General features: G+C 44.4%; 1 protein-coding gene across 1 annotated transcript; it reads left to right on the top strand.

Annotated features, from left to right (window-relative positions):
- Positions 1 to 1,356: 1,356 nt before the first annotated feature.
- On the top strand, positions 1,357 to 25,192 carry CHRNB3 (cholinergic receptor nicotinic beta 3 subunit). Its single transcript, XM_008143885.3, has 6 exons — positions 1,357 to 1,411; positions 9,889 to 10,040; positions 11,284 to 11,328; positions 21,765 to 21,874; positions 22,154 to 23,036; positions 25,034 to 25,192. Exons 1-6 carry the CDS (start codon positions 1,357 to 1,359, stop codon positions 25,190 to 25,192), a joined length of 1,404 nt encoding a protein of 467 aa, XP_008142107.2.
- Positions 25,193 to 26,238: the final 1,046 nt, after the last annotated feature.

Below are 26,238 nucleotides of genomic sequence, written 5' to 3'. Positions count from 1 at the left end.
AGTGGCATTAAAAACAAATACGTACATCTATGCATCCATAAAGTAAAAGTGGCATCATCAGTCCCCACGTCCCATAAGGGAAACAAAACAAGACTGAACTCCCCGCATTGTCTCCTGCAGGAAGGGTGAGGTGGACCCTGTAGGCCCAAGGGAACCACAGAAGATTCTTTGACATGAAGGATGCTTGAAAACCATTAAACAAGGGAGCGAAAGGACACGCTCATTATTTTTTTAACTGAGATATAATTGACATATCACATTACATTAGTGTTAAACAAACAAGACAACGGGCCCAAAATGGAGTCACTTATGCTAAGCCCCATGTCACCAAACGGAGATTTAACTTAATTACAGTGTCAGCTCCCCTCGAAATGGAATATTAAACTCTTCCATCCGGAGCCCCCTGATCAGCACTAGTTCCTGTAAGTAGCCTGCCTGAGAAAGCCCTGCCATCCCCTAAATGAAAGTGACCTTGTCCCATCACTTCTGCTAGGACAGCGTCCGTGTGCGGGCTCCCTCTGCCTTTAAGAGTATTTCATTTCTTACCGCTTCTTGGGGCGCCTCTCGGTGCTACAATGGATGCTGCCTGATTTTTGAATCATTGAATAAAGCCAATGAGATCTTCAGAATGTGCTCAGCTGAATTTTGTTTTCAACCTTAGTGTGGGGTGTACAACATAATGATTTGATGCTTGTGTATATTACGAAATGATCACCACAAGATTAACATCCATCAGTGCACAGTTACAAACTTTTCTTCTTGTGATGAGAACTTTTAGGATTTGCGGTATTTCAAGTGTGCAATCCCGTATGTACTAACTACGGTCACCGTCCTGGCTTGGCATCCCCAGGACCCGTTTGACAGCGGGGACTTTGTGCCTTTTGACCCCCTCGTATTCATATTCTTAAGCTCCGAGGCCAACATGAAGAGGCAACAGAGGAATAGGACATATGAGAAACTTTCCACAAACTCCCAGGATGCAGGTTATAAAGTGCAGCGCCTCTCCTTTACACAGATCTCCAGCAGAATCTTCGGAAGTGGTCTCGCCCTGTCCTTTCTCCACTGCTCTGCGTCTCTTCGCAAGAGAGTAAATTAATAAGTCAGGAGTTAGGACCCAGAGGTCTGTTGTAGCCTCGCAGGACCTGACAGCTGACGGGAAATCAATGAAGTGCACTTCACGGAACATCATCCTGATGTGAGATGGACGGAGGCTGCTTCCTCCCACTTCAGGTGTCTGTGATCCCCTTGGGTTCCACGACAGACTCGGAACCACTGCACTTCCCTTCCAGAACCCCCTCTCCCGGTGGAAACGCGGTGTGATTAACAGGGAAGAAATTTTCCTCCTAAAATGACATCATGACGCCGGCAGGTTTTATCCTGGTGCTCGTCCTCCTGGGTGTCACTCCCTCAGGTAAGCTCCGGTTAAACTGAAGGAAAACTTTATCGTTGTGGAGTTATTTAGGCAAGGAGGGTGGAACTATGGTGCTGAGAATGTTAGAATTACCAAGTGTCATGTATAGGCACCTTTAGGGTAACCTTTAGAATGTGGCTCCGATGAATAATTCTATCAAATCTGTAGATTGCTAAAGGAATCATATCCAGGAATCTCACAATGTTTATGCTTTGGTCATTCATCGTGTCATGCCTTTTGAATCATTATGAGCTTGGTAGGAAGATATAAAAGCAGGGGAAATATTACCAAATGCATTGACTGTGACTCAGAGAATGGTTAAAATATTTGGCACAGAAATTTTTTGGATTAACATTTTTATATCCTACCTACTAATAATCGTTGTTATCTGTGTATAGATACTTTTGTCCAATCCAGCTTGTAGACTTATATAAATATTTTAATAATTTTGTGCATATGGGCATATTTAGTATGTTTGTACATTACAGTTAAGCAAAAATATATATCAAGTGTCTGTGAACATGTGTGAGCTTTCTGTGACTATAATCCACCTGAAAATTGAGACATTTTTAATAAAGAGGGCAAATAAAAGGAGAGAGAGGAAGAGAGAGAAAAGAAAAAAGGAAAGAAGCAGAAAACTGAAAACTTTAGGAGGAAGTGGTCATTTGCACCTGCTGGTGTTCTGGGTTTTGAAATCATTTCACTTTCCATGTAACTTAGGAGCAGAAAGCCCTTCCGGTGCACCAGAAACCAGTGAGAGCCGGGAGCCACATGGTGAGGAAACAGTGTCATCCATTCCCTTAGCAATTTATACTTATTTGTCACTAGTATTTGTGCCACGTTTGATTATTGCAATGTTCAGATGGAGAAACAGAGGTTCTGACATAGATTTGCCCAAATCCTGAAACAAATCCTCGATTTAAAAGGCCTAGGGCCACGAGGCACACACACACCTGGACATGATCATATCTTCAACACTGTAGCCGTTCCTCCTGCTGGGACTCAGAAACAGAGTGATTTCTAAGTGCAGAGAGCATCAAACCCACCCTCAAATATCACTACATTTGGTCTCTGCAAAGTCCGAAATGCAATTTGCCAACCACAAAAATCATTATCAACTTCTGTGTGCGTTAGCATCCAATTAGTGTGCATGCATCTAATGGTGTTTTTTTTCCCTAACTTACTGTGAAAAGATTGATTCTTATCAAGTTTTCTCCAGGGAAATCATCTCACTGGTTAGCAAGGGTAGGGAGCACAAACCCTCTTGGTTCACCTATACATCCTCCTCCACGCACAGTGACGGTTACGTAAAACATTGGATTTGGAGGAGAACCTGGCACCCCTCCCCATGGTGTAGGCTGCAGGAGTTGGAGAGTGTATACTGAGCTGTATACATCGGTTATAGCTCCGTAATAAATCTATGTAATAACCTAGGAACTCTCATATTTGTGAATATTTCTAGATCCACTGGAGTCTATTTCTATATTTAGACCTATACACTTTCCTTAAGTCCTTTACTACTCATTGTAAAGAAATCATTTCTTTTGGTCACACAAATCACAAGGAGCCACCCCTTCTTTTTATGCCTCTGGCTGTGGTGAAGAGGATAATGGTGTATGGCCACGTGACATTTCTTACATTGCTGAATCATGCTCTGTGTGTTTGTGTCTGCTCCCAGAAATAGGGACTGTATCTTACTCATCTTCCCATCGCTCTTACCACACGATGACGTGTGTTTATGCATTCAATAAATATTGACTGAGGATCTCCTGTATCCTAGGAATGGTTTTAGCCTGTGGGATGCAAGAGGGAATAAAACACAACCATTCTAATAGCCTCTCCTGCTAGCAAGAATCCATTAAATACGTATATTGGCTTTCACTCTGCAGGCTAGCTCTATGTGTTAACAGGAAAGGCTACTAATGTGTTTGTGGTATGCTTTTGGCGGGGGACAAGGTGGTGATCATGGAAAGCAAAGCCCAAATATACCAAAAGGTGTCAAAACAAAAAACGCACGTCTCTCAAACATACTTGCTGAAGTTTGAAATTCTACGATTATTTCTTTACTCTCCCAGCTGAGAATTAACAATGAAGTGTTGTCTTCAATAAAACCATAAGTAATCATGGGGAGTTTCATCTATCGAGTCTTATCAATTACTCATACCTTGGTGTGAGTGGGTTTGTCAAAATGTTGCTGAAGTGTTGATATGAGGGTGAGGAGAGAGCAGAGGGTCTGAGAGCCTGGAGAAAGGAGAGGAAACGAGATCCAGAAAAATAAAGAGAGCACCAGGTCAAGCCGTAGGCTCCAAAGAAACATTTCTTTGTCTCGAGCGGCTGCTGAGTGCCTCATCCAAATGAATCTTTCCCGATTCCACTTACTGGGGGGGAGAGCTCTGACCTCTCACGGGGTGACTCCTGTCCCGTCCCTTGATAGCTTTAGGTACCTGTACCTGGACGCCTGCTCTCTTCCTTAAGTGGCAGCCAGGAGTGAAGGTCTGTCCTCTTATCAATGGTGCATCTTCACCTTCGGCCTTCTTTTGTATCTTGGGGACAGCAAACATCTGACATTAATAGGTTACCTTGTGTGGCTGTTTCGTGAACGTAGAGATCCTAGAAGCACGGGACGTGTGCGTTGTAGGGCCCTTACCAATCTTCCACTCTGTATTTTTATTGGGCGAGGTTAAATGTTTTGCTTAAGATCATGCGGCTTGGAATCAGGACCAGGATTCGTGTCTCTGGATCTGAGTGCAGTGCCTCTCAATGTTAAGTAAATATTTGTTGGATTCTCATTCTAATGAGTGACAAGTTTGGCAACAGGCTCAGCGTCCTGAGCCAAGAGCAGTGTTCCCTCCTGGAGTGCTTTCCCAGCCCGAGTTCCACTCGGAGGAAATATGCAAGGGCTCTCCATCCCTGTCCGTCCCAGTCCCCTGCATGTGCTCTCTCTCTGGTGCTGCCTCTCTCTGCCCCTGCCCGTGGAATTGCCTGTCTAGTCCCAAGGGAAATATCTTAAAGAAAAATGAGACAAAGACTAAGCAGGGAGAGGGAGAGGAGGAGAGAAAGGGGAGGGACTGGGGTTAGGGGAGAAACAAAATGCCTTTTTACCAAAAGAGATGGTAAAAGCTTTCACAGGCAAACAGGCAGCACACATCCTCTGAAGATGTGCATGAGACTACGTGTGTGTGTTGGGGGAAGAGGGATGAGCAGGCAAAGCAGAACTCAAAGCAAGGAATTGTGGGAGGACCATGGTCAAGTCTGAAACAAAAAAGCATTGGGTGTCCACCTCCAAGAAGAGTGATCACAGAGAGAGGCCCCGGGGAAAGCAGTCTACGGCAGCAGAGGGAGACTCGAGGAGGATCCGAGGACACAGTCACCAGAGTTGAGTGTCTCCCTAAGACCAAACGAGGGTGACCTGTGACCTGGTTTTGAACGTCGTTCCTCCCGGCAACGGGTTGCTTTAAAGAACAGTAAAGTGTTTTGGAAAATACAATGCTAACAGCAACACAGCAGCAAAAATAGTGTAACAGTGAACATCTGTTCATAGACGTGGATTGTTGGAACAGTTTTTATATGACAGCAAGGAGCCCATAGCAGCGGGAACAGTCTTTTGGCTCCTCAGTCCTCAGAGTCTCGTGGGCTGGTGGAAAGACTGTGGACTTGGGAGTCAGGAGCCACACCCACCACTTATTAACGGAACGGGGTGACCCTGGGCAAGTACCCCTGAACCTTCACCTGTGAAATGAGGGCTTAGATCTTCTTGGAGGTCCTTCCCAGTTCTGTTGTCTTTGCTTCTTTATCATTTCACTTTTCCTTCTTCTTTAAGTAATGCTGAAAGTAGTTACGAATATAAATGCTCTCCCATCCTCCCGGTCAGGAAGCTGACTTGGGGGATGCTCACCTTCAAAGAGAAGCTTCTTGATTTTGTTCATATATCTTAGTATATTGGTCCTGCCTAATTAATTTAAACTATATTCATTGGCAAAAATGTTGTTTACACACAGCTTTTCAGGAATGTATTTATTCCTTAACACAGACACCACCTGTCCTGGTAGTCTTGAGCACATCTGTGATTCTGTATCCTCCAGCGCTGGGAGCCAGAGTCCCGCGGCCTTTCCCCCCTGTGCACACAAAGCTCCATTAGGGCCTTTTGTGCATTCATTCATCCATTCATTTGTTCATTCACTAAACGTCATCCAATATTTACTGAGGCCCTGGCCTCAAAAAAATCAATGGTGGAATCACTTTTTCTTCTTCAAAATGTTCTAGTCTACAAAACAGACAAACCAGAAACATTTCCAGGGCTGTGCTCCATATCTGCTCCAATAACATCAATGGCTCCAGGTTTCATTTTCAGAGAGTTCAGGAAGCTTGAAGATATTAGGCAAAAGCATGACACCTTTGGCCTATAGGATCTGTTTTGGTCAATACAGACTTGGGGTAGTCAGCTTGGGCCACCCTATCAAAATACTGTACTACAGACTAGTGGTTTAACAAATTTATCCTCACAGTTCTGGAGGTTAGGAATCCATGATCAAGGTGCCAGGAATTCAGTTTCCAGTGAGAACTCTCTTTCTGGCTTGTAAACAGCTGCCTTCTGGCTGTGTCCTCACGTGGCTACTCCTCAGTGCTTGCGTGAAGGGAGGTCCCTGGTCTTTCTCCTCTTCTTATGAGGTCATCAATCCTGAGGATAAGTGAGGTCCCACCCTGATAACCTCACTTCTCCTTAATGACCTCCTTATAGGCCCTATCTTCACATACAGTCACATTGGATATAACATGACTTCAACATGAAGTTGAAGGGACACAAACATTCAGCCCATAACAGCCAGTACAGATTTATTCTTCCCCCCACCCCCCTTGATTCAGACAGCCACTCACCCTCTGACACTGGAAACATGGATCAAAGCATATACAGGTCCCTGAAGGAGCAGATCTGCTCATTTCCCTTTGGGTCCAACTATCCTCAAGGAGGGTATGGCTTGGAGGGGTGACCCATCCTGGGAATGTCAAGGTCCTAATTTTAGAAGCCCCATCCCAACATGCAACCCCACCTCCCTTCAAAATGAGAGTAAAATTCTCCTGCCAGGAAAGAGATCTCTTTCATGTCCCAAATTATAATGGCTCAGGGTTGTCAAAGCTAAGAAGTATCTGTGTGTGTGTGTGTGTGTGTGTGTGTGTGTGTGTGTACATGCATGCATGCGTCTTGGTACAGACATTATTCAGTGTCTCAGCTCCCTGGAGTGTCTCCATCTGTTGTGAGATGCTGTCTTATGTAATATTTACTCATTGGGCTGAGCTAGACACAACGGCTTTCAGGGAAGGCCAGTACTCTGCCACTCTCAGAAGTTGGAACTGCTCTCAGATGCACGTGACAGTGGCCCCAGCAGCTTAGCTAAATAGGGGGATTGCTTTTCTCACACACATGAAATTTGGAGGCAGGCAGTCCAGGGCTGCTGGGGCAATCCTGCAGTGCCATCAGGGAGCCAGGCTGCGTCAGGCTTTCTATTCTGCCCGCTTGTGTGTGCGCTTTCATCAGGCTCACTTGCATATCTGGGTGGCTAATTCTCTAGACATCGTGTCCCAGTTCCAGGAAGGAAGAAGAAAGGGCGAAGGGTAAAAGATGAAAGGTGAAAAGGTGCACGTTGGACTGAGTCCATTCTCTTGAGTGGACCTCACTCAGTGGCTTCTGTTTGTTTCTTACTTGGCCAAAGGTGTCATATGGCCATTCCTAGCTGTAAGGGAGCCTGAGAGGGGGACATTTTAAGTGGGCACCATGCAGTCCTGAATACATTTAGCATCGGGTAGTAAGGAAGAAAGGGTAAATGACTGTTGGGCAGGGAACTAACAGTGTCTGCCACAAACAACATTCTCCCCCTTGAATGAGGGGCTGCCTGCCCAGGGGAAGCCAGAGAAAGAGGACAGCTGTGCCCCTCTGCTTCTCTCCTCCCCCTAGCAATTCAGCTCTGGCCCAAACTCTCTAAACACCGCTCAGCAAACAAAAGCCAAGCAGCTAACTGCGTTGTTATTCAATGTTTGTGTTTTGTGTGTGTGTGTGTGTGTGTGTTTAATATATTTTATTGATCTTTTACAGAGAGAAAGGGAGAAGGATAGAGAGTTAGAAACGTCGATGAGAGAGAAACATCGATCAGCTGCCTCCTGCACACCCACTACTGGGGATGTGCCTGCAACCAAGGTACATGCCCTTGACCAGAATCGAACCTGGGACCCTTCAGTCTGCAGGCCGACGCTCTATCCACTGAGCCAAACCGGTTTCGGCTATTCAATTTTTTTTAGTGCGGCAGCCACTGTGTGCCAAGCGGTGCCTAGGAGCTGGGGAGGCAGCCCTGGAGCTGGCATTTCCTAGTGGATCAGACAGACAATAAACAAACAGACATATAACATGATCAAGCCTCTGACATAAGAGAAATCTCCATAAAGGGATAGAGTGTGGGGAGAGATTTTTAGATCCTGTAGCCTGGAATGACCTCTTTAAGGAGAAGGCATTTGAGCAAAGAAGGGTAAAAGTGAAGGAATGAGTGTGGGGCAAGAGCCTTCCCAGAGTGGAACCACACTGGCCTGTTCTGGAAAGAGCAGATGGGCCTGAGGCACTAGAAGGGGTGGGGTGGGGGAAGCGCGGGGGGCGGGTGGTTGCAGGCAGAGGGGAGAGGGTAGCAGCCACAGAGGGCCTGAGAGACCATGGTAACAACTTGGGATGTTTTTCCTAAATTTGATGGGAAGCCACTTGGTGGGTTGGAGCAGGGAACTGACATACGCTTTTCAGCTTTGAAGAGATGTCTCTAGCTGCTGGGCAGGAAATGGACTGTGAAAGGAGCAAGAGTGGGAGAAGTTAGGAAGCAGAACTGGAATCCAAGAGAGAGACAGAGATGACGGAGTTCGGGATCTGGGTGGTGATCCCCAGTGAGACGGTGGGAAGCAATCACTGTTGCGATGCATTCTGAAGGAAGTTAGACGGGATGTGGGGTAGGGAAACTCTGGAGGTGCAGCCTGAACAATGAACACCTCTTCCCTCCGAAGGCTTCAGGGAATTTGAATTCCCTCCCTCCCACTCCGTTTCCAGGAAGGTTCTAGGGCCTTTACAGAGCGCTGCCCTGGCAGCTGCCCAGCTCGGCTTGCTGACAGTATTGAAGCATCAAAGTTTAAATAAATAAGCATAGATGTAAGGTTTTATCTCTCTCCATCACTCATTTGCATTTTAATACGCTTTCTAAAGCAAAGGAGGAAAGCGAGGAGGCAGTCACAAAGCCTGTCCCATCCATACCCCTGTTCACTCCAAGGAGCCGCGTGGGTGCATTTCGAATTTCCACTCCCTTAGTAAGTTGACGGTGTCATGCACTTATGGGGAATGTGTGCGATTATGCTTTTCTTCCTACTAAGAACTTTGGGGCTTTGATCTGGTAAACTTGGTGGGTGTCTTGCATATAATTATTTCTCATAATGTGTATCTCTCAGTGGGGAAAAAAAAGTTTTCTATGGTAAAGCATGCCATGCAGGATGAATTGCTGTAGGATATTAATAGGATGCCGAATATACGAAGAGAGGGCTATACTCAAAGCAACAACAAAGAGCTTCCTTGTTAAATTTGATAGCATAGCACTGAAAAGAGACAAAACATATCTCTAGACTGCATTCCTGGAGGGTTAAAACTTGGAATTAGAGAGTTTTTGAGGTTCTCCCACATTTAGGGGCAGAGAAGAGCCGTTGACCCTGGTTGTGGACCAGGGAAGGTCTTCATGAAGGAAGACATTCTCAGGAAGAAGTGAGAGAACCATGCAGGGGACGTGGCGGGGTTGAGTGGATATGTGCTGGAGGCCTGGAAAGTGGTCCTGACACACTCCCTTCATCGGTCCATTCATTAAATGGGTATAAAATGATCACCCGCTATGGACCAGACACTGTCCTAGGTGCTGGATAAGCATCATCAAATAAAACGGACATTGTGCCAGCCATCGTGGAGCTCAAGGGGAAGACGGATAATGACAAATACTGTAAACAACAAGATGAACAATAGCACATGGACAGAGCCCATGTCTGTAAGGAGGTGAATTGTGAGGTAGAGAGTAAGGGGGTGACTGCAGATGGTCTTTTTGAGGTCAAGGTGTTGACCTCATGATGTGAAGATCCTGTGAGAGTCAAGTTCTGGGTTAAGTTTACAGTCAACGTTTAGCTGTGTGTTGTGGGCATGGAGAATGGTTAAAGAGAACCCTGGTACCCTCAAAACTGTCTTTGCTGAATCAGACTGTGTAGGAATACAAGGTGTCCCCCAAAAATGTGTACACACTTTAACAGCTGATGGCTCAATTTTGAAAATGAAAGGTATTTTAATAAACACCGCCTTTATAATTATTTAATGTGTGTATACATTTTCGGGGGACACCCTGTATGTGAAAGTTCAGCAATCGGATGCGAAAGCAACCGTTATGCCTCTCCCATTAATTCAGGTTCCCTCATGGTTCTTGCAGCAGCCGCAGAATTCAGTTCAATAGCTGAAACTGAAGACGCCCTCCTCAGACATTTATTCCAAGGTTATCAGAAGTGGGTTCGCCCTGTATTGAATTCTAATGACACCATAAAAGTACACTTTGGATTGAAAATATCTCAACTTGTAGATGTGGTGAGTAATCCTTGACACTAACCCAAGAAGAACATGCATTCCTTAACCTGTTTGTGAGTCTGAGATTTTATTTTGCTTTCTTTCCCCATGGCTGCCATTTCGATTTTAAAAATAACTTACTGGGGGAGAAAATCTGCCCTAAGAAGCCAGTGAAATGACCCGAGGAAAGAATGAGGAGTGTCACAGAGTGCATTTTCACTGCGACACCGTTAGTGAGGGACCTTTCTGTTAGAGGGTGGATATGGTTGCCAGGATGGATGGGCATTGCCGCTGACGGGTTTGCTGTGGGCACCCGGGGTGAGGAGCAGGGGCAGGGGAGAAGGAGAGCTGAATCCAGGCTAATCCAGAGACCTCTCAGCTGAGAGAGGGCTGGCAGGGGCAACTGCAAGGAGAGAGGGCAGATAGATGATGACAGCCAGAGCCAGTGCCTGGGCAATCCCACCATCCTCCTGGGGCCCCTCAGGCCCCCGTACCTTTCCCTGACCTCACCCATACTTCAGGATTCTCTGCTAATTTTCTTGCTGAGCTCGTACTTCTGCCATGATTGTGTTCCTGGAAAATCGGTGAACTGTAACAACCCAAATCCTGCAAAATCATCCTGCTGTGGTCCCCAAAGTCCCAGAATAATCCTCCCACCACACACTCACCCACCCAAGCTGATTCAACGCCCAGGAGTCCTTCTAGAAAATCGTGCACAGCCCATCTCCAATTTAGCTAATATTTAATTCTACTTGGCATCCCGAAAGTGCTTCCTGGGTTGTGCAATTATATATAAACTAGTAGCCCTGTGCACGAATCCGTGTGCCAGTAGGTCACTGCCTCCCTCCTGTGGCTCCCCGGGCCCCTCCTTGTAGCTTGCTGCCCTGCCCCCTCCTGTAGCTCTCCACTGCCCTCTTGTAGTTCGCTGCCCCACCCTCCTGCCTATCCGTGATCAGGTCGTTACTCGGTTGGTCGTTACGCCACGGAGCGTAACAGATAATTAGCATATTCCTCTGTTTTTATACGGGATACCACCACAATGAACAGCTACTTGCTTCAATTATTTTTTTCATTTTAAGCAAAATATGCATAATATTTTAGGATCTCATGCATTTAACTTCTTAAGTTCTTAAGTTGAGAATTCTTTACATTTTGAACACCTCAAAGGTAAGATTCAGAGAGGTCATTCTGACAAAAAAAAACAAAAACAAAATGCAACTTCACTTAAATTGAATTTACATCTTTTTCATTGTCATTTTCTTAGGATGAAAAGAACCAACTGATGACAACAAATGTGTGGCTCAAACAGGTAAATGTCAACTCAAGAATTGTACTTGCCAACCTAATTATTTCCATCTTTAGAAAGGCTCCCGTTTGAAAAATAATTATTTTAAAGGGCATATTGGGTTCTTTCTTAAATTTATTTTTTTAAATATGTTTTTGTTGATTTTTAGAGAGAGGGAAAGGGTGGGGGAGAGAGAGAGAGAGGAACATCGGTGGGTTGCCTTCTGTATGACACCCCAGCTGGGGATTGAACCCACAACCTTTTGGTGTATGGGATGATTCTCCAACCAACTTAGGCACCCAGCCAGGGTGGGTCTATAATTTTTTAATTTTCTTTTGCAAGAGTCAGAAAGCAGGTCTTGGGCACTCACAGCGGTGCCTTCTTCTGTTGTTGTTCCTTCAGTTGGACTGTACCCTGGGTGGGCGGTGGGAGGGTGACTGATCATGAGGCCTGGGCACCTGACCCTGGGCTACTTGGAGAAAAGGGAGTAAAGGCTCCAAGGTGCAACTTTCCCCCATTTAAGGTACTGCACCTGGATGAGAAAATTGATGATGTTAAAATCTCCCTCACCCCACTGGTCCTCCCTGGGAAAAACCTACCCCCAGGGGTCTTGTTGCTCCCTACAGAGAGAAAGCAGGAAATGACAGGAGGAGTCCACCATCAGTTTCAGAATAAAGTGACACCTCAAGCAAAACAATGAATATGGCTTTCTGATATAACTGAAAATGCGTTTGAATGGTCTTCAGCGCTCTGCCTAGGTCAGTGGTCGGCAAACTGCGGCTCGCGAGCCACATGTGGATCGCGAGCCGCGGTTTGCTGCTCTGTTGACTAACGAGTTTGCCGACCACTAACCTAAACTCTCGATTCCAATAATTACAGGTTGTTGTTGTTCCTTGTGATTAAGCCCCTATCCCAGTGGTCGGCAAACTCATTAGTCAACAGAGCGGCAAACCACGGATCAAGAGCCCGCAGTTTGCCGACCACCGAGTGATTGCTTTAGCTCGACTACGGCCTGTTTCCTAAAACAGGAGCGTCTGTCCCCAGGAGCTTGGTCTCGAGTTGTCAGAAAATCATTACCTTTCAAACCCTGATGTTGCGCGTGTTATCAGAAAGGAGAAAATATTGGCACTTCCTTGATAGGAGGCGAGAAGGCTTAATTGCTTATTTTTTGTTTTTTCTTAGCAATTACTCTTTAGCAATTACTTGTTAGCAATAACTCATTTTTTAAGGAATGGTCAGATACCAACTAATCTCCTATACATTTAAAATCTTCTTGGTGGCACTATCTTAAATATCTCGCTTAATTTTAATATGCAAACATAATACTGTTGATTTCTTTATATTGAAATAAGTTAGTTATTTATCCCGGTTTGGCGGACATTGTTTCGATCTCTCTGCTCATAGTTTATAAGGAACAATGGACAAAGGGAACTGTGAGGAGAATCCACAAGCTTCACTTAGTGTCATCAAGTTGCTTCCACCCAAAAACTTTGATCAGTGAGAGCATATTTACTGCTTTCAATTTCTCTGATTCTTTAATTGGCAGCTATGTTAGCAACCTAGGAAATAGATCTGCATATTATTTTACTTGCAAATAAATATCTTCAGGAGAAAAATAATAAGCTGAGAATGTAGCTATAAAAATACAATCTAAATGTAATCCGTATTGTCCTACGTACTTATCTCTAGCCTCAGAGACTTATCCCACTTTTACACATTAGAGGCTGTGGAATTTGGAGGTATTTTGAGCTAATAAAAATCAAAAAGAAGTCCTGTATTTGAACTTGCAGGGGAGAGAAGAAAAACTTCCCTGTAAATAGACTGAGGAAGAAAAACAAAACAACAAACAAACTTGCTGCTTCACACATTCCTCCTTTTCCAACTGCTCCTCACGGCTAAGCTCTTCTTGATCTGCCACATAAAACATTGGTCCAGGGACCCTTGTCCTGTGAAACTGAGATAGCAGATGCCTTATATTTCTTGAGATTTTGAAAGCAAGAAAACATCAGTCAAAGAACATGGTTAGACATGAAGGGAAGAAGCCACGGGCTCTCGGGCCTTCACTGAAGCTTTGGAAATGACTTCCAGCAGTGGTGCCACCAGAATCAGTGACCTGGAGAATGCCTCCGGGTCAGGACAGAATCAAAATTGAAAACCTCCAACAAAACGGAGCAAGAAAGATCTGTAGGAGTGGGGCCATCTGGCACTTGGAAAAGCCAGCCTGCTGACTTTGGCCCCCACTCCATAGACTTGGATTGCATTTAATGTGCAGAGGGTTGTCGTATCTCTTATCTCACACACATGCTCAGCCACTCTTGATTAGCAAAGCAGGTATCATTGTCCACATTTACGGAGACAGAGAACCTAGTAGCTCATCTGACTGGAACCTGGGTTTCCCTGGTTTGGGCCTTCTCTGCCACACCCAGCCTTTGCACTATAAAAATTAAGACCTGTTTCCAAATCATAGGAGGAGTCAAAGTAGCAAAACAACTGCACATTTCGTAGAATTGCAAAGAAAATGATCAAAGCTGCTCCACTCACACAAACTGGATTAGGAGTGGAATGTCACAACAGGTATCCTATATAATAGAAGGCTAATATGCAAATTGTCCCCTGGACTGGGAGTTTGACCTGGAGTTCAACCAGTCCGTGGCCCCTCCCCCCACTGGCCCAGCCCCCTATTGGCCTCCCCACCCCGATTGAGGGTGGGGCCGGCCAGACCCCACCCGTGCACGAAGTTGTGCACTGGGCCTCTAGTTAGTTAATAAGTGCTATCTTATGGCACAAACAATACAGGAGCAAAAAAAGATGATTCTATGGCATGAAGGCTGCATGGAATAGGAGCCATTTGAACTCTGCCATGATGTCACTTTATGGGGTTTAAAATTTTTTTAAATATTTTTAAGGGTAAAAGAAAGATGAAGGGTACAAGAAAAATGGACAATGAAAACAATAAAACTGATGTAAAAAGAAAAGCTATCATTGGTGTATTACATGGATCTCAGTTTCAGAGCAGCTAATAACAATAATACCTAATATTAATTGACTGCTAAATGCTTAGGCACTATGCTAGGTGTTTCATGAGAAAGAACTCAGTTAATTCTCACAGCCACCTTATAAATTAAGTTCTGTTAGGATTCCCACTTTGCAGATGGGAAAACTAAGGATTGGCGAATTGAAGTGTCCAATTTCCACACTGCTAAGTGAAGTCTGGCTTATATAGAGAAATCATTCCCTTCCTCAGACGTGAAGGAGCTGAGGGAAGATGCCCAGTTCTCACAGTGCTATCTATCTCTGTATAGGCTAATTTCTAATCCTGTCTTCAAAGGCATGAATTCCTCAGTCTCTAGGACATCTCATGAGCTTGGTCTAGAAAGACAGTTAGGAGAGAATGAAGTAAGGATTCATAGCATCTTTCATTCATTGCACAGGGTTTATTGAGATTCTACTAAGTGCCAGGTCCTCTGCTAGATCTTGGACACACAAAGAATAAAACACAGCCCTGCCTTTAAGGAGAGAAGACAGTTTTAATTGTGTAAAAGAAAACCTGTAATATGATAAACACTATAAAGAAAGTATACATAAGGAACTGTGAAAATGAGACAGGGAGAAAATCAGGGAGGGCTTCCAAGGGGAGGAGACATTTAAACTGGGTTTTACAGAATCGATAGTTGTACAAGCCAAAAAGGTGGAGAAGTTGTGAGTCACCTGAATAGCATTCCCGGTAACAAGACTTTCCAAAGCTCTCACACTAGAACAAAGCTCTTGGAAATTCTTTCCCTGTATAACTCTGCTAAAATTACTCTCTAATTTATATCTATGGAGAGGATAAAATGCGACGTAATTGGAACAAAAGTATGTTCCATGGTAGCATACGCAACTGAGATACTTGTTTTTTGTGCTGTTGTGGTTGGTGTTTTTTTTTTAACCCAATCCTTCTGTCTTACCCTCTATTTCCATAGCTCTTGGTTATATTTAGACATTCCTCTTCTTTCCTCTCAAGCACAAATTTAGAGACACCCGGAGAAAGTCCTTTACGTGCAGCTATTTTTACTTTACTTTATTGATTTTGTTTTGCAAATTCGTTTGTCTTCCTCCTTCGTGCTCCCAGAAAGAAATCAAAACCCTACAAATTATAAATAGGTTATAGCACTTAATGCCCTAGCCACTCAGATTCTGCTTTGTCATGTTCAGGGCTAAAAAAAAAAACACAAAAAAACTGCATCACAAGCACCTTAAATGTAATGGAAATGGAACCAACCTTTCATGATGACCCAAGGGTCCGACCCTTTGCCGAGATGGTGCTATTTGAATAATCACTATGATGACAGATGTCAAATCTACTCACTCAACAGGCACTTACTGAGCACCTACTCTGTGTAAGGAACTGGACTAGGCACTGTGGGGGTAAACACCAATAAGACAGTAAGACTGAGGGAGCTGGCTCCACTGTAGCTGGAAGTTTGCTCTCCTCTCCCCGTGAGGGTCCCGAGGAAAATAGAGCTGTTTGAACGTCTGCCAAGGCCGACATCTTAAACTAGTGTTGTTCCTCCAACTACTGATTCCTGTTTTAGGTCAACAAAAAGTTCAGCAAACAAAAGGAAGGCGTCTTTGGATAGATCCCTGGGGCTGGTCTTTGAGGAGCCATAAACAAATCTGCTATAGAAGGGACCCGCCTCACTGTAAATGTCTGAGCGAGCTCCTCAAAGCCTACTTTTCTTGTACAACCTACAGTGGCACTTGCAAGTCCATGAATTCATCTCAGACCTTGACTGACTCACCATCTTCTTTTCCTACCTTTTCTACAGCCTCACCCCGATCTTAGCAAAATAGGCCAGTTTGGTCTTCTGATTCAAGTGGAGCCTGAATAGTAATCGAGCAGAAGTTTGGGTGTCAAAAGTCCTGCTATGTAAACGTGGGCAACTTATTTCACCTCTGGGACCCTCAATCTCTTCATCTATAAAACAGAAGCAATACCTAGCTCACAGAGTCCTTGGGATGTTAAATGAGATCCTGTGTGTGAATGCGATGCACACATGATCCGGCATGTAGTGGGGACTCCGTAAATGTCATTTCCTTGTGCCACTTTTGTAGGCTTTCTCATCCTTTTCTTTTTGCTTTTTATTTAATTTACTAGAGGCCCGTTGCACGAAGAGATTCATGCAATAGGCCTTCCTTCCCCTGGCTGCCGGCACTGGTTTTCCTCCGGCACCCGGGACCCAGGCCGCCGCCTTCAGTCTTCGCTCCAGGCAGAGCGCTGCTCCTGTAGCTCCCTCCCCCCACTATCCTCCCCCTCATAGAAGGCGTCCCGCCCCGCCTGGCTGCTTCGTGCCTGCATGCGTGCTGCCCAGAGGCCCAGAGCGGCTGGAGGGCGGGACCGCCGCCATCTTTTTGGGGATAATTTGCATACTCCTGATTGGCTGGTGGGTGTCGTGAAGTGATGGTCAATTTGCATGTTCCTCTTTTATTAGTGTAGATTGGGGTGACACTGGTTAACAAAATTATATGGGTTTCAGGTGCACAATTCTACAACACATCGTCTGTACGCTGTATTATGTGTTCACCACCCAAATCAACTCTCCAGCCATCACCATTTATCCTCCCTATTCCCTCCTTTAACTCCCCTCCGACCCTCCGACTCTCCATCCACTGGCAATCACCACACTGTTGTCTATGTCCATGAGTTGTTTTTTTTTCTCCTTTCTTCTTTGTTTTCACTCATATGTGGAATCTAATGAACAAAATGAACTAACAAGCAAAATAGAGGCAGACTCATAGAGAGCAGGGTGACAAGCAAAATAGAGGCAGACGCATAGAGAGCAGGCTGACAGCTGGGGGGCAGGAGGCTGGGGTGGGTGGTTGGAAGGTTTTCTCATCTTTAATGACAAATTCCATCTCTTGGCACAGACAATGCATGAGTGTAATGGGAATATGAGACACATGATGTGTCATGTTGCTGTATTTAAGATTAAAATGAGTCAACATTAATTTGGTTTTAAGAATATCTCATCTGACCTTGAGATAACTGAACTACCCAGGGATGTCCTTTTTAGGCTGCAAATCAAAGCAATAGCAAGGAATGTTTGTCCCTGACTGTCTAGTTGTCTTACTATTAAACTGAGAATAATGTGAGGAATTTATTTATGCTAAAAAAAAAAAAATCTTATGATGTAGGTTTAAATGAAAATTCGTTCTGAATTGGGGTAACAGCGATATTTCAGGTACTATATGTAAGGAAAGACAACTTTAAGGGAACATTCATGACAGGGATTTGAATTGTACTTTTCCAAGTTAGGAAACCTAGACTTGGAGTATTTTTCCATTTTTTCTTAGTGGTAGATTAACTTTGATATTTGGCCCTGACACGCCCCCTACTCTCCGGGTTCCTGCCATAACACAGCCCTCCACTGGGAGCCGTGGGAAGTGGAGCTGATATTCGTCAAGGGCTTTGAGAGTCATGGCTAGGACATGCTCCGTGGACACAGGATATTATTTATAATCTCTCACTTTAAGAAGGGAAGAGGCAGGAGGTTAATCTCCAGATGCGCCTAGAGATTAGGCGAGAACAGGGACCTGCCCAGAAAAATCTCACAGCTCCTTAGAGGACAAGATAGAGGATTTGGGCTCTGAATCCTCATCCTGACCCTGCTGCGTCTAACACGACGTGGTCCTTGGGGGCGCGGGGCTCGGCCAGCATGGTAGTGGACTCACATCGTGGTAGAAATTCGGTGAGGCCCTCTGATGGACAGCGTCCGATTCCCCAGGTCTGGCTACAGAAGGACACCAAGCTTGTGAGGGTGACTCTCCCCACCTGCCGAGGAGTGCAACTAATAAAGGACAATCCACATGGGGAGCCCAGGGCTTCAGTGCCCTTTCTCTCCTGGGTGCACCAAAGCAAGCGGCCGTCACCAAAAGTCAGCTAGCCCTTCGTCTTCACTGCTCAGGATCGCAGCCTGAATCCACTGCGGATCTCTTTATATCCCCCTCAGGGATTCAAACGCATCCCTCACACGGCTCCATCTATGGCAGACCTCTGCACCCCACCGCCCACTGCTCCTTCTTGCCCTTCATGTCTCAGCTGGAGTGTCAACTCCTCAGAACTCCCTTCCCTGCCCACAAACTGCACCCCCCCGCCCCCTTCCTAGCAAGGACCCCAGGGGTGGTTATCAGTTGTCTTGTTAGTTTACTTGTTTCCTTTCTGAGGTAGCACCAGGCTGGAGTACACGGTGGTGGTGTGTGTTCCATGCGCACACAAGCCTGGCCCACTTGTGGGATGCATTGATTCCCCCTAAACTGTGAGCCCCATAATACACCACTACCTCTATGTTATCTCTGGCCACAGCTGTTCATGCCACGGTTCAAGGGCCAGTTAAGCAAGGCAAACCTTTCTGGCTGAAAAATCCCTCGCCCTGGGGCTTGGCCCCGTTCTCTTAGGACAGCTGGTAAAACCGGTGTTTGCACCAAGGCAGGGGCCCCAGAATATCAGCCGCGCACCTTCCTCCTTTGCAGTGCAGAGCTGGGCACAGGTGAGCACTGGCTGCGCCTGGAGTGGAGAGAAAGCTGAATCCAAGGAGCAGGCGATTTCATTTCCAAAAATCTTTATGGTCCAGAGGGAGGAACTGTGGGGTTGGGCTCGTTAGCTGTGCTCACTAACGTTGTTATCCAAGACTGAGCTGGAACGTAAGGGCTCAACTCCAGTCGATCTGTCTGAGAATGTGTCGTGGGGCTCACTGCCTGGGTGCCTGCAGCATGCTGCCTGCTCAGGGTCACCTGGAAGGATCAGCTAAGAACTTTTTAGGTGCAAGTGCCAGAAAACCAGTGGCTTTATTTATGGTCATTAAAAACGGAAAAGAGCCCTAACTGGTTTGGCTCAGTGGATAGAGCGTCGGCCTGCGGACTGAAGGGTCCCAGGTTCGATTCTGGTCAAGGGCATGTACCTTGGTTGCAGGCACATCCCCAGTAGAGGGTGTACAGGAGGCAGCTGATCGATGTTTCTCTCTCATCGATGTTTCTAACTCTCTATCCCTCTCCCTTCCTCTCTGTAAAAAAATCAATAAAATATACTTGAAAAAAAAACACAACTGAAAATAATCCAAATATTTTACCTGGAGAATGGATAAATAAATTGTAGTATATTCAGAGCATTATGCTAAGCAAAATAAGCCAGTCAGAGAAAGACAGGTATCACATGATCTCACTCATATGTGGAATCTAATGAACAAAATAGAACCAGAGACATAGAAGCATGAAATGGACTGTCCAATCTCAGAAGGAAGGCAGGCGGGGTAGGTGGGTGGGTGGGAAGAGAGAAACCAAAGAACTTGTATGCATATATGCATAACCCATCGACACTGAAAATAGGGTGATGAAGGCCTGGGGCAGGGGTGGAGGTGGGCTAGAAGAGGTCAATGGGGGGAAAAGGAGGAATATGTAATACTTTCAACAAAAAATTCTACTTTAAAATATTAAAAAATTTTAAAATTGTGGTATATTCATACAATGGGAGACTTCACTAATATAAATGAACAAATTAATACAACATAGAAGAATCCAAAATCCATGTGATAAGTAAAAGAAATCAGGATCATAAGGCTACCTACAGCACGATTCCATGGATATGGCATTCTAGAAAATGCAAAATTATAGGATCAGAAAATAGACCAGTGGTTGCCAGGGGTTGGGGATGTGGGAGGGGTTGATTACAAGTGGGAAATTTATTGGGCAACAGAGCTGTTCTGGTATCCTGATGGTGTTAGGGATTATAAAGCTGTTTGCATATAGAAGTATACACAAAAAAAAGGTGAGTTTTATTGTAAATAAATTTTAAAAACATAAGTGAGGTAAAAGTGAAATAGACAAAAAATGCGACTCTGAGTTTCCTTCAACATTGATGGTAAAACTCTCCTTAGCAAGAAACAAATTGGAATGAAATTATATTTGCTTTTCAAAATGGGCAGAGGAAAGGGGAAAAAAATAAGCCTGTGAGTACCAAGTAAACATGATAAATACTTTATTAGTTTGGCCTTTTAAACTGTCAGCTTTCATAGGCATGGTTTTCCCATAAATTGTCATGCAATTTTTATCCCTAGAGTATAGTATTTTTTATTAAAAAAAAAAACATTTTTTTTTTTTATTGATTTCAGAGAGGAAGGGAGAGAGAGAGAGAGAAACATCAATGATGAGAATCATTGACTGGCTGCCTGCTGCATGCCCCCTACTGGGGATCCAGCGGGCAACCCGGGCATGTGCCCTTGACTGGAATCAAACCTGGGACCCTTCAGTCCACAGGCTGACACTCTATCCACTGAGCTAAACCAGCTAGGGAGCATGTAGCTTTTTAAAGACTCGTATTTTTTAAAATTTGTTTTTCAAGGATTGAGCCTCACAAACACTGTCTAAAATAGAAAATATCTCATCTAGAGTGTGTAGTTCTATCATTTTCAGGCATCATGTTTATTCTAATATTTAACCATCCAGTCAAGTCATCCATCTGCTGACTCCCGATTTTTTAATGACAAAGCTGACATCACTGGGCTCCAGGAAGCCTCGCACTGGGCATACCCTTCTAGCGTTCTGAAATGTCGTTTAACATTATCCTACATCATAACTCAACTGTCCACATGAGGGACAGTGGAATAGAAGAATTTAATTTTCAGGTCAGATTTCATAAGATTCTGGATCCAAAATCTTTTTGAGAAAGTCCATTTCTACTGTAATTGGGTCATCCATATGTCATCCTCTTAACCTTCATAATCAAATCAATTAATGGTCAGGCTTGTTAATCTGGGTCCATCAGCCCCTGTAAAACATGCTATAATTTCATTCTATTATGAGAACAAATATGTAAGCATCTGGAGGCTAACACTATTAGGAGTGTAATTTAAAACTGTAATTGGGTGCTCAGAAGATAAGTTCCGATTAAAACTTAGAAAAAAATTCTTGGAAAATATTTTTTTCCTTGGATAAAAGTTGTAATGTCATCAAGAGTAGTCAGCAGATCCTGGATGTTTCATATTAACATACTGGGTGGATGTTTGTTCAGGACTCTTGAGTGACATTCAAAATCATTTGTACCCTTTACCGTGAGATTAAAATATCACTGGACCAAGTCACCTAGATGAAACTGAGTTATATCTATCATTGCTTTTTGTTTCATAAGAGAAAATAGGCTGGAAAAAATGGATTATGAATTAGTGGTGTTTGTTGCTGAGCTTCTTCATTGAGATGTAGATGTAGCAATTTTGGAAATCCCAGGTAGGACGGGTGTGTGGGCCTGGGCAAGACCAGAGACAGGCTGGCTCAAGCCCCGTCTTTCCAACTGCCACAGATAGGGTCATAAGACCTAATAATGCACTATTGAAGTAAAACACTGGGTTAGTAAATTAGCATAAACTTGAAGATTCCAAAGTGTAAAACACTGACTGTTCAGAATAAAATTACAGTATGCTAATTGTATGCAGGAATGGACAGACCACAAATTACGCTGGAATCCTGATGAATACGGTGGAATTCATTCCATTAAAGTCCCATCAGAATCTCTCTGGCTCCCTGACATAGTTCTCTTTGAAAAGTAAGTATCACAGAAGAAAAGGACACTGGGCAGGTTAGGACCAGAAATAGAAAAGCCTGATGTTGGTAAAATGATGAAGAGAAGTGCACAACTTCAAGTAACGAGGGACCTGTTTCTTCTTGAGTTATTGTTTGACCCTGTAGTAGGAAAGTAATAAAACACAAATAGTCCAGTGGTGGGCCAAAACACAATACACACACACACACACACACACACACACACACACACCAAACGAATAAGAGTCAGCTTACCGTTAAAGTGAATCTGCTTTTACCACAGTGCCGATGGACGTTTCGAAGGCTCCCTCATGACCAAAGCCCTCGTGAAATCGAATGGAACCGTCACCTGGACCCCTCCTGCCAGTTATAAAAGCTCGTGCACCATGGACGTCACGTTCTTCCCATTTGACCGGCAGAACTGCTCCATGAAGTTTGGGTCGTGGACTTACGACGGTACCATGGTCGACCTCGTTTTGATCAATGAACATGTCGACAGAAAAGACTTCTTCGACAATGGAGAATGGGAAATACTAAATGCCAAAGGGACGAAGGGGCACAGAAGAGACGGTTTGTACTCCTACCCGTTCATCACCTATTCCTTCGTCCTGCGTCGCCTGCCTCTGTTCTACACCCTCTTCTTGATCATCCCCTGCCTGGGACTCTCTTTTCTGACGGTTCTGGTGTTCTATTTGCCTTCTGATGAAGGAGAAAAGCTTTCCTTGTCAACCTCTGTCCTGGTTTCCCTGACAGTTTTTCTTTTAGTGATTGAGGAAATAATCCCTTCCTCCTCCAAGGTCATTCCTCTCATTGGAGAGTACCTGTTGTTCATTATGATTTTCGTTACCCTGTCGATTATCGTCACTGTGTTTGTCATTAATGTTCACCACAGATCTTCTTCCACTTACCATCCCATGGCCCCCTGGGTTAAGAGGCTTTTTCTGCAAAAACTTCCTAAATTACTTTGCATGAAGAACCACGTGGATCGCTACTCTTCCCCAGAGAAAGAAGAGAGTAAACGGGGGGTGCGAGGTAAAGTCCTAGAAAGAAAGAAACAGAAGCAGGTTAGCGATGGAGAAAAAGTTCTGGTGGCCTTCTTGGAAATGGCTGCTGATTCCATTCGCTACATCTCCAGGCACGTGAAGAAAGAGCATTGTATCAGCCAGGTGAGTAGACTGGTATGCAGAATAGTGCTGCCATTGAGCTGCACCAGAATGAATGTTCTCACTTCGGTTTACAACAAAAATGCTGTCATTGTTTAAAATGTGGCATTATTCGCTATCTGCTTTACATGTACAAAATTTAAAACAAACCCTGACATAAATTAGGGATTTTGGTATGGATTTTTAAGAAGTTCGCAAAAACAGAATATGAAAAAGTGAAGCAACTATGGATTAAGCGCTATTCCTTATGATTAGACTTAATTCTATTGAAAATAATTCAGTTCTACATTTTAAATAGGCTACTCTGGCCTCTGGTAATTTCTCATGTTTGTTTGTTTGTTTTTAATGGGATGATGGGTATTTCTATCCATAGTATTTGGAAGTAAAGGAACAGAAAGTATCCGATTTTTAAACTAATATAAAAATAGAGTGTTACCATGATCTCATTTGTGGAATATAAAGAACAACATAAACTGATGAAGAAAAACAGAGCCAGAGACAGAGAAGCATCGATCAGACCGTCAAACCTCAGAGGAAAGGTAGGGGAGGGTGGGGGTAAGGGGAAGAGATCAACCAAAGGACTTGTATGCATGCATATAAGCCTAACCAATGGACACAGAAACCAGGGGAGTGAGGGCATGAGTGGGGGGTGGGGGAGCAATAGGGGAATAAGGGCACATATGTAATACCTTAATCAATAAAGAAAAAAAATAGTGTTACAACCAATAGTAGTAGTGTTTAGAATATTAGAAGGGTGTAGTAATTTAGCTTACAGATTTGAACAAAAAACGGGTGGCAAGGGTGTGAATTTCAGAGTCAAAGCAGTCCTGGACTCAGATCTATGACTTGAGACATCGTACATAATCCTCATGTAGTAGAAATAGGGCACTTTTCCCCTTTAAATATGATAACTGGCCCGTCCTTCTCCAGCCTCACTGCTTATTCCTGCTCTGACCTTGCCCTTAACAGCTTGCTGCCCATTCCTCCCAACTTCCCTTCCTCCAAAGGGACTTGGTCTCCTCTCCCCCTTATCAATCCCTGCCATCTCCTGGTCAGGTCTCCTCCTTGGCAGTGTCTATCATTCCGGAGCTGTAGCAGCCAAGCCCACATGTGGGGTTGAAGAAAGATAGGCTTGCCCTAGCCAGCATGGCTCAGTGGATAGAGCATCAGCTTGCAGACTGGAAGGGTCCCAGGTTCGATTCCGGCCAAGGGCATTGAAGGGTTGCAGGCTCAATCCCCAGTAGGGGGCATGCAGGAGGCAGCCGATCAATGATTCTCTCTCATCATGGATGTTTCTATCTCTCTCTCCTTCCCTCTTCCTCTCTGAAGTCAATAAAGAAATATTTTTTTTAAAGAAAGATAGGCTTGTGACATTGAGCCACGAAAATTCTTAATTTATAAATTTGTGGTCCATTTCATATATAATATCAGGAAGCATCACACTGAGAGATATTGGCTTTTTATTTGTGTTTTGAAGTGGGGTTTCCCCCATTTTAATCATCAATGCTTCCAAATGCACAAATGATTCTGTGTTTCTATTGTACATCTTCAGTGTTGATGACAGTGTTCACCGGCTGTTTGGTTTGGGCATCGTTAGTGAAGTGACTGGGAAGAACCCAAGCCTATAGTATAGGCGATGTTTTAGGTGTGTTTTGAAAACTGTAAATCTGCCCTGACCGGTTTGGCTCAGTAGATAGAGCGTCGGCCTGAGGACTGAAGGGTCCCAGGTTCGATTCTGATCGAGGGCATGTACCTTGGTTGCAGGCACATCCCCAGTGGGGGGGGTGTAGGAGGCAGCTGATTGATGTTTCTGACTCTCTGTCCCTCTCCCTTCCTCTCTGTAAAAAAAAAAAAAAAAATCAATAAAATATATTTTAAAAAGAAGAAAGAAAACTGTAAATCTGAATATTACCCTTTTTAAGCCCCTTGGAACAAATTCGGAATGGTTGCCCAGCACCCGAAATGGAAGCTATCTTTTTTTTTTTTTCCCTCTTTTGCAGGTAGTACAAGACTGGAAATTCGTAGCGCAAGTTCTGGACCGCATCTTCCTGTGGCTCTTTCTGATAGTGTCAGTGATGGGCTCCGTCCTGATTTTTACCCCCTCTTTGAAGATGTGGCTCCATAGTTACCACGAGGAGCAAGTCTCCAGAGCGATCTAACATACAGACCACAGAGACAAAATTACACCATGGAACTGACATCCAGCCAGCACGTATACACAGCACCCAAATGCACATGCTTCTTGGAAGGGCCTGTGTCGTCCTCAAGGAAACTGAACCTTGGTAAATGTGGGTTTGCCCACAGGAAATTCGTGGTTGCCATTGGAGTGGGCTGGGTGTAAGTAAAACAGAACCTCTACAGGCCCCTGCGTTGGCTTCAGGGAGGAGTCATATGTCCAGGCCTGAGCTCACAAGCCGGCAGCACAAGGATGCTCCCGGGGCGCTGGACTGAGGTCTAACAAGACTGAGGCCTGAGAATTCAAGGAGAGCTCAGTGTTGGCAGGACTTGGGTCTCCTGTGCCCTGTTCTTGGTGGTTTTGCCTGAGATACATCTTGGGCTGTGTGTTGTGGATGAACAAATCTCAACAACCATGATAGAACATTGGGGCTCCTTGTGTGATCCACATGTCCATATTTTTCTGCACGTTTTATTGGAAATTTTAAGAAGGGAGGCAGCACGGTGAAATAGAAACTAGGGCACAAGGACTCTTGAGTTCTAGACCAGCTTTTTCTCAGCTGTGAGCTGTGGGACCTTCGGCAAGTCACTTGTCCTCTCTGGTCAATAAGAGGCTATGACCTGACTTTTGACACTCTTTTCCACTCTAAAAGTCTATTCTTTGGATATGGATACCGGAGCGCTCACAATTTCTAAACCACACAATTTCTAATTGTAACTTTGATCCTTTGGGAAAATGAATCTGCTCTATCTCTACTTTAGGACAGGATTTACAGGGAAATATTGTGATGAAACCAAGGATTCGATGCCGTAAATCCCTGACGGGATTGTGAAATCAAAGGGCAAATCACTGTTCTTTTTATTGAGAATGCTGTTGACTTTTAACTTTATTTAACTCATTAGTTTGCTAGGTAAATGGCAAAACTAATCTTAGAAAAATGCATTTTGATTAGAATCTAGTCTTAAGTTTTAAAGAGTACCACATGAAACACTTCCCAAGCCGCCTTCTGACCAGACACAAATACAGCAA

The sequence above is a fragment of the Eptesicus fuscus genome, chromosome 8 (assembly GCF_027574615.1).
Source record: "Eptesicus fuscus isolate TK198812 chromosome 8, DD_ASM_mEF_20220401, whole genome shotgun sequence".
In the NCBI taxonomy this organism is placed as follows: Eukaryota; Metazoa; Chordata; class Mammalia; order Chiroptera; family Vespertilionidae; genus Eptesicus; species Eptesicus fuscus.
This window is presented reverse-complemented; position numbering and strand designations above follow the sequence as displayed.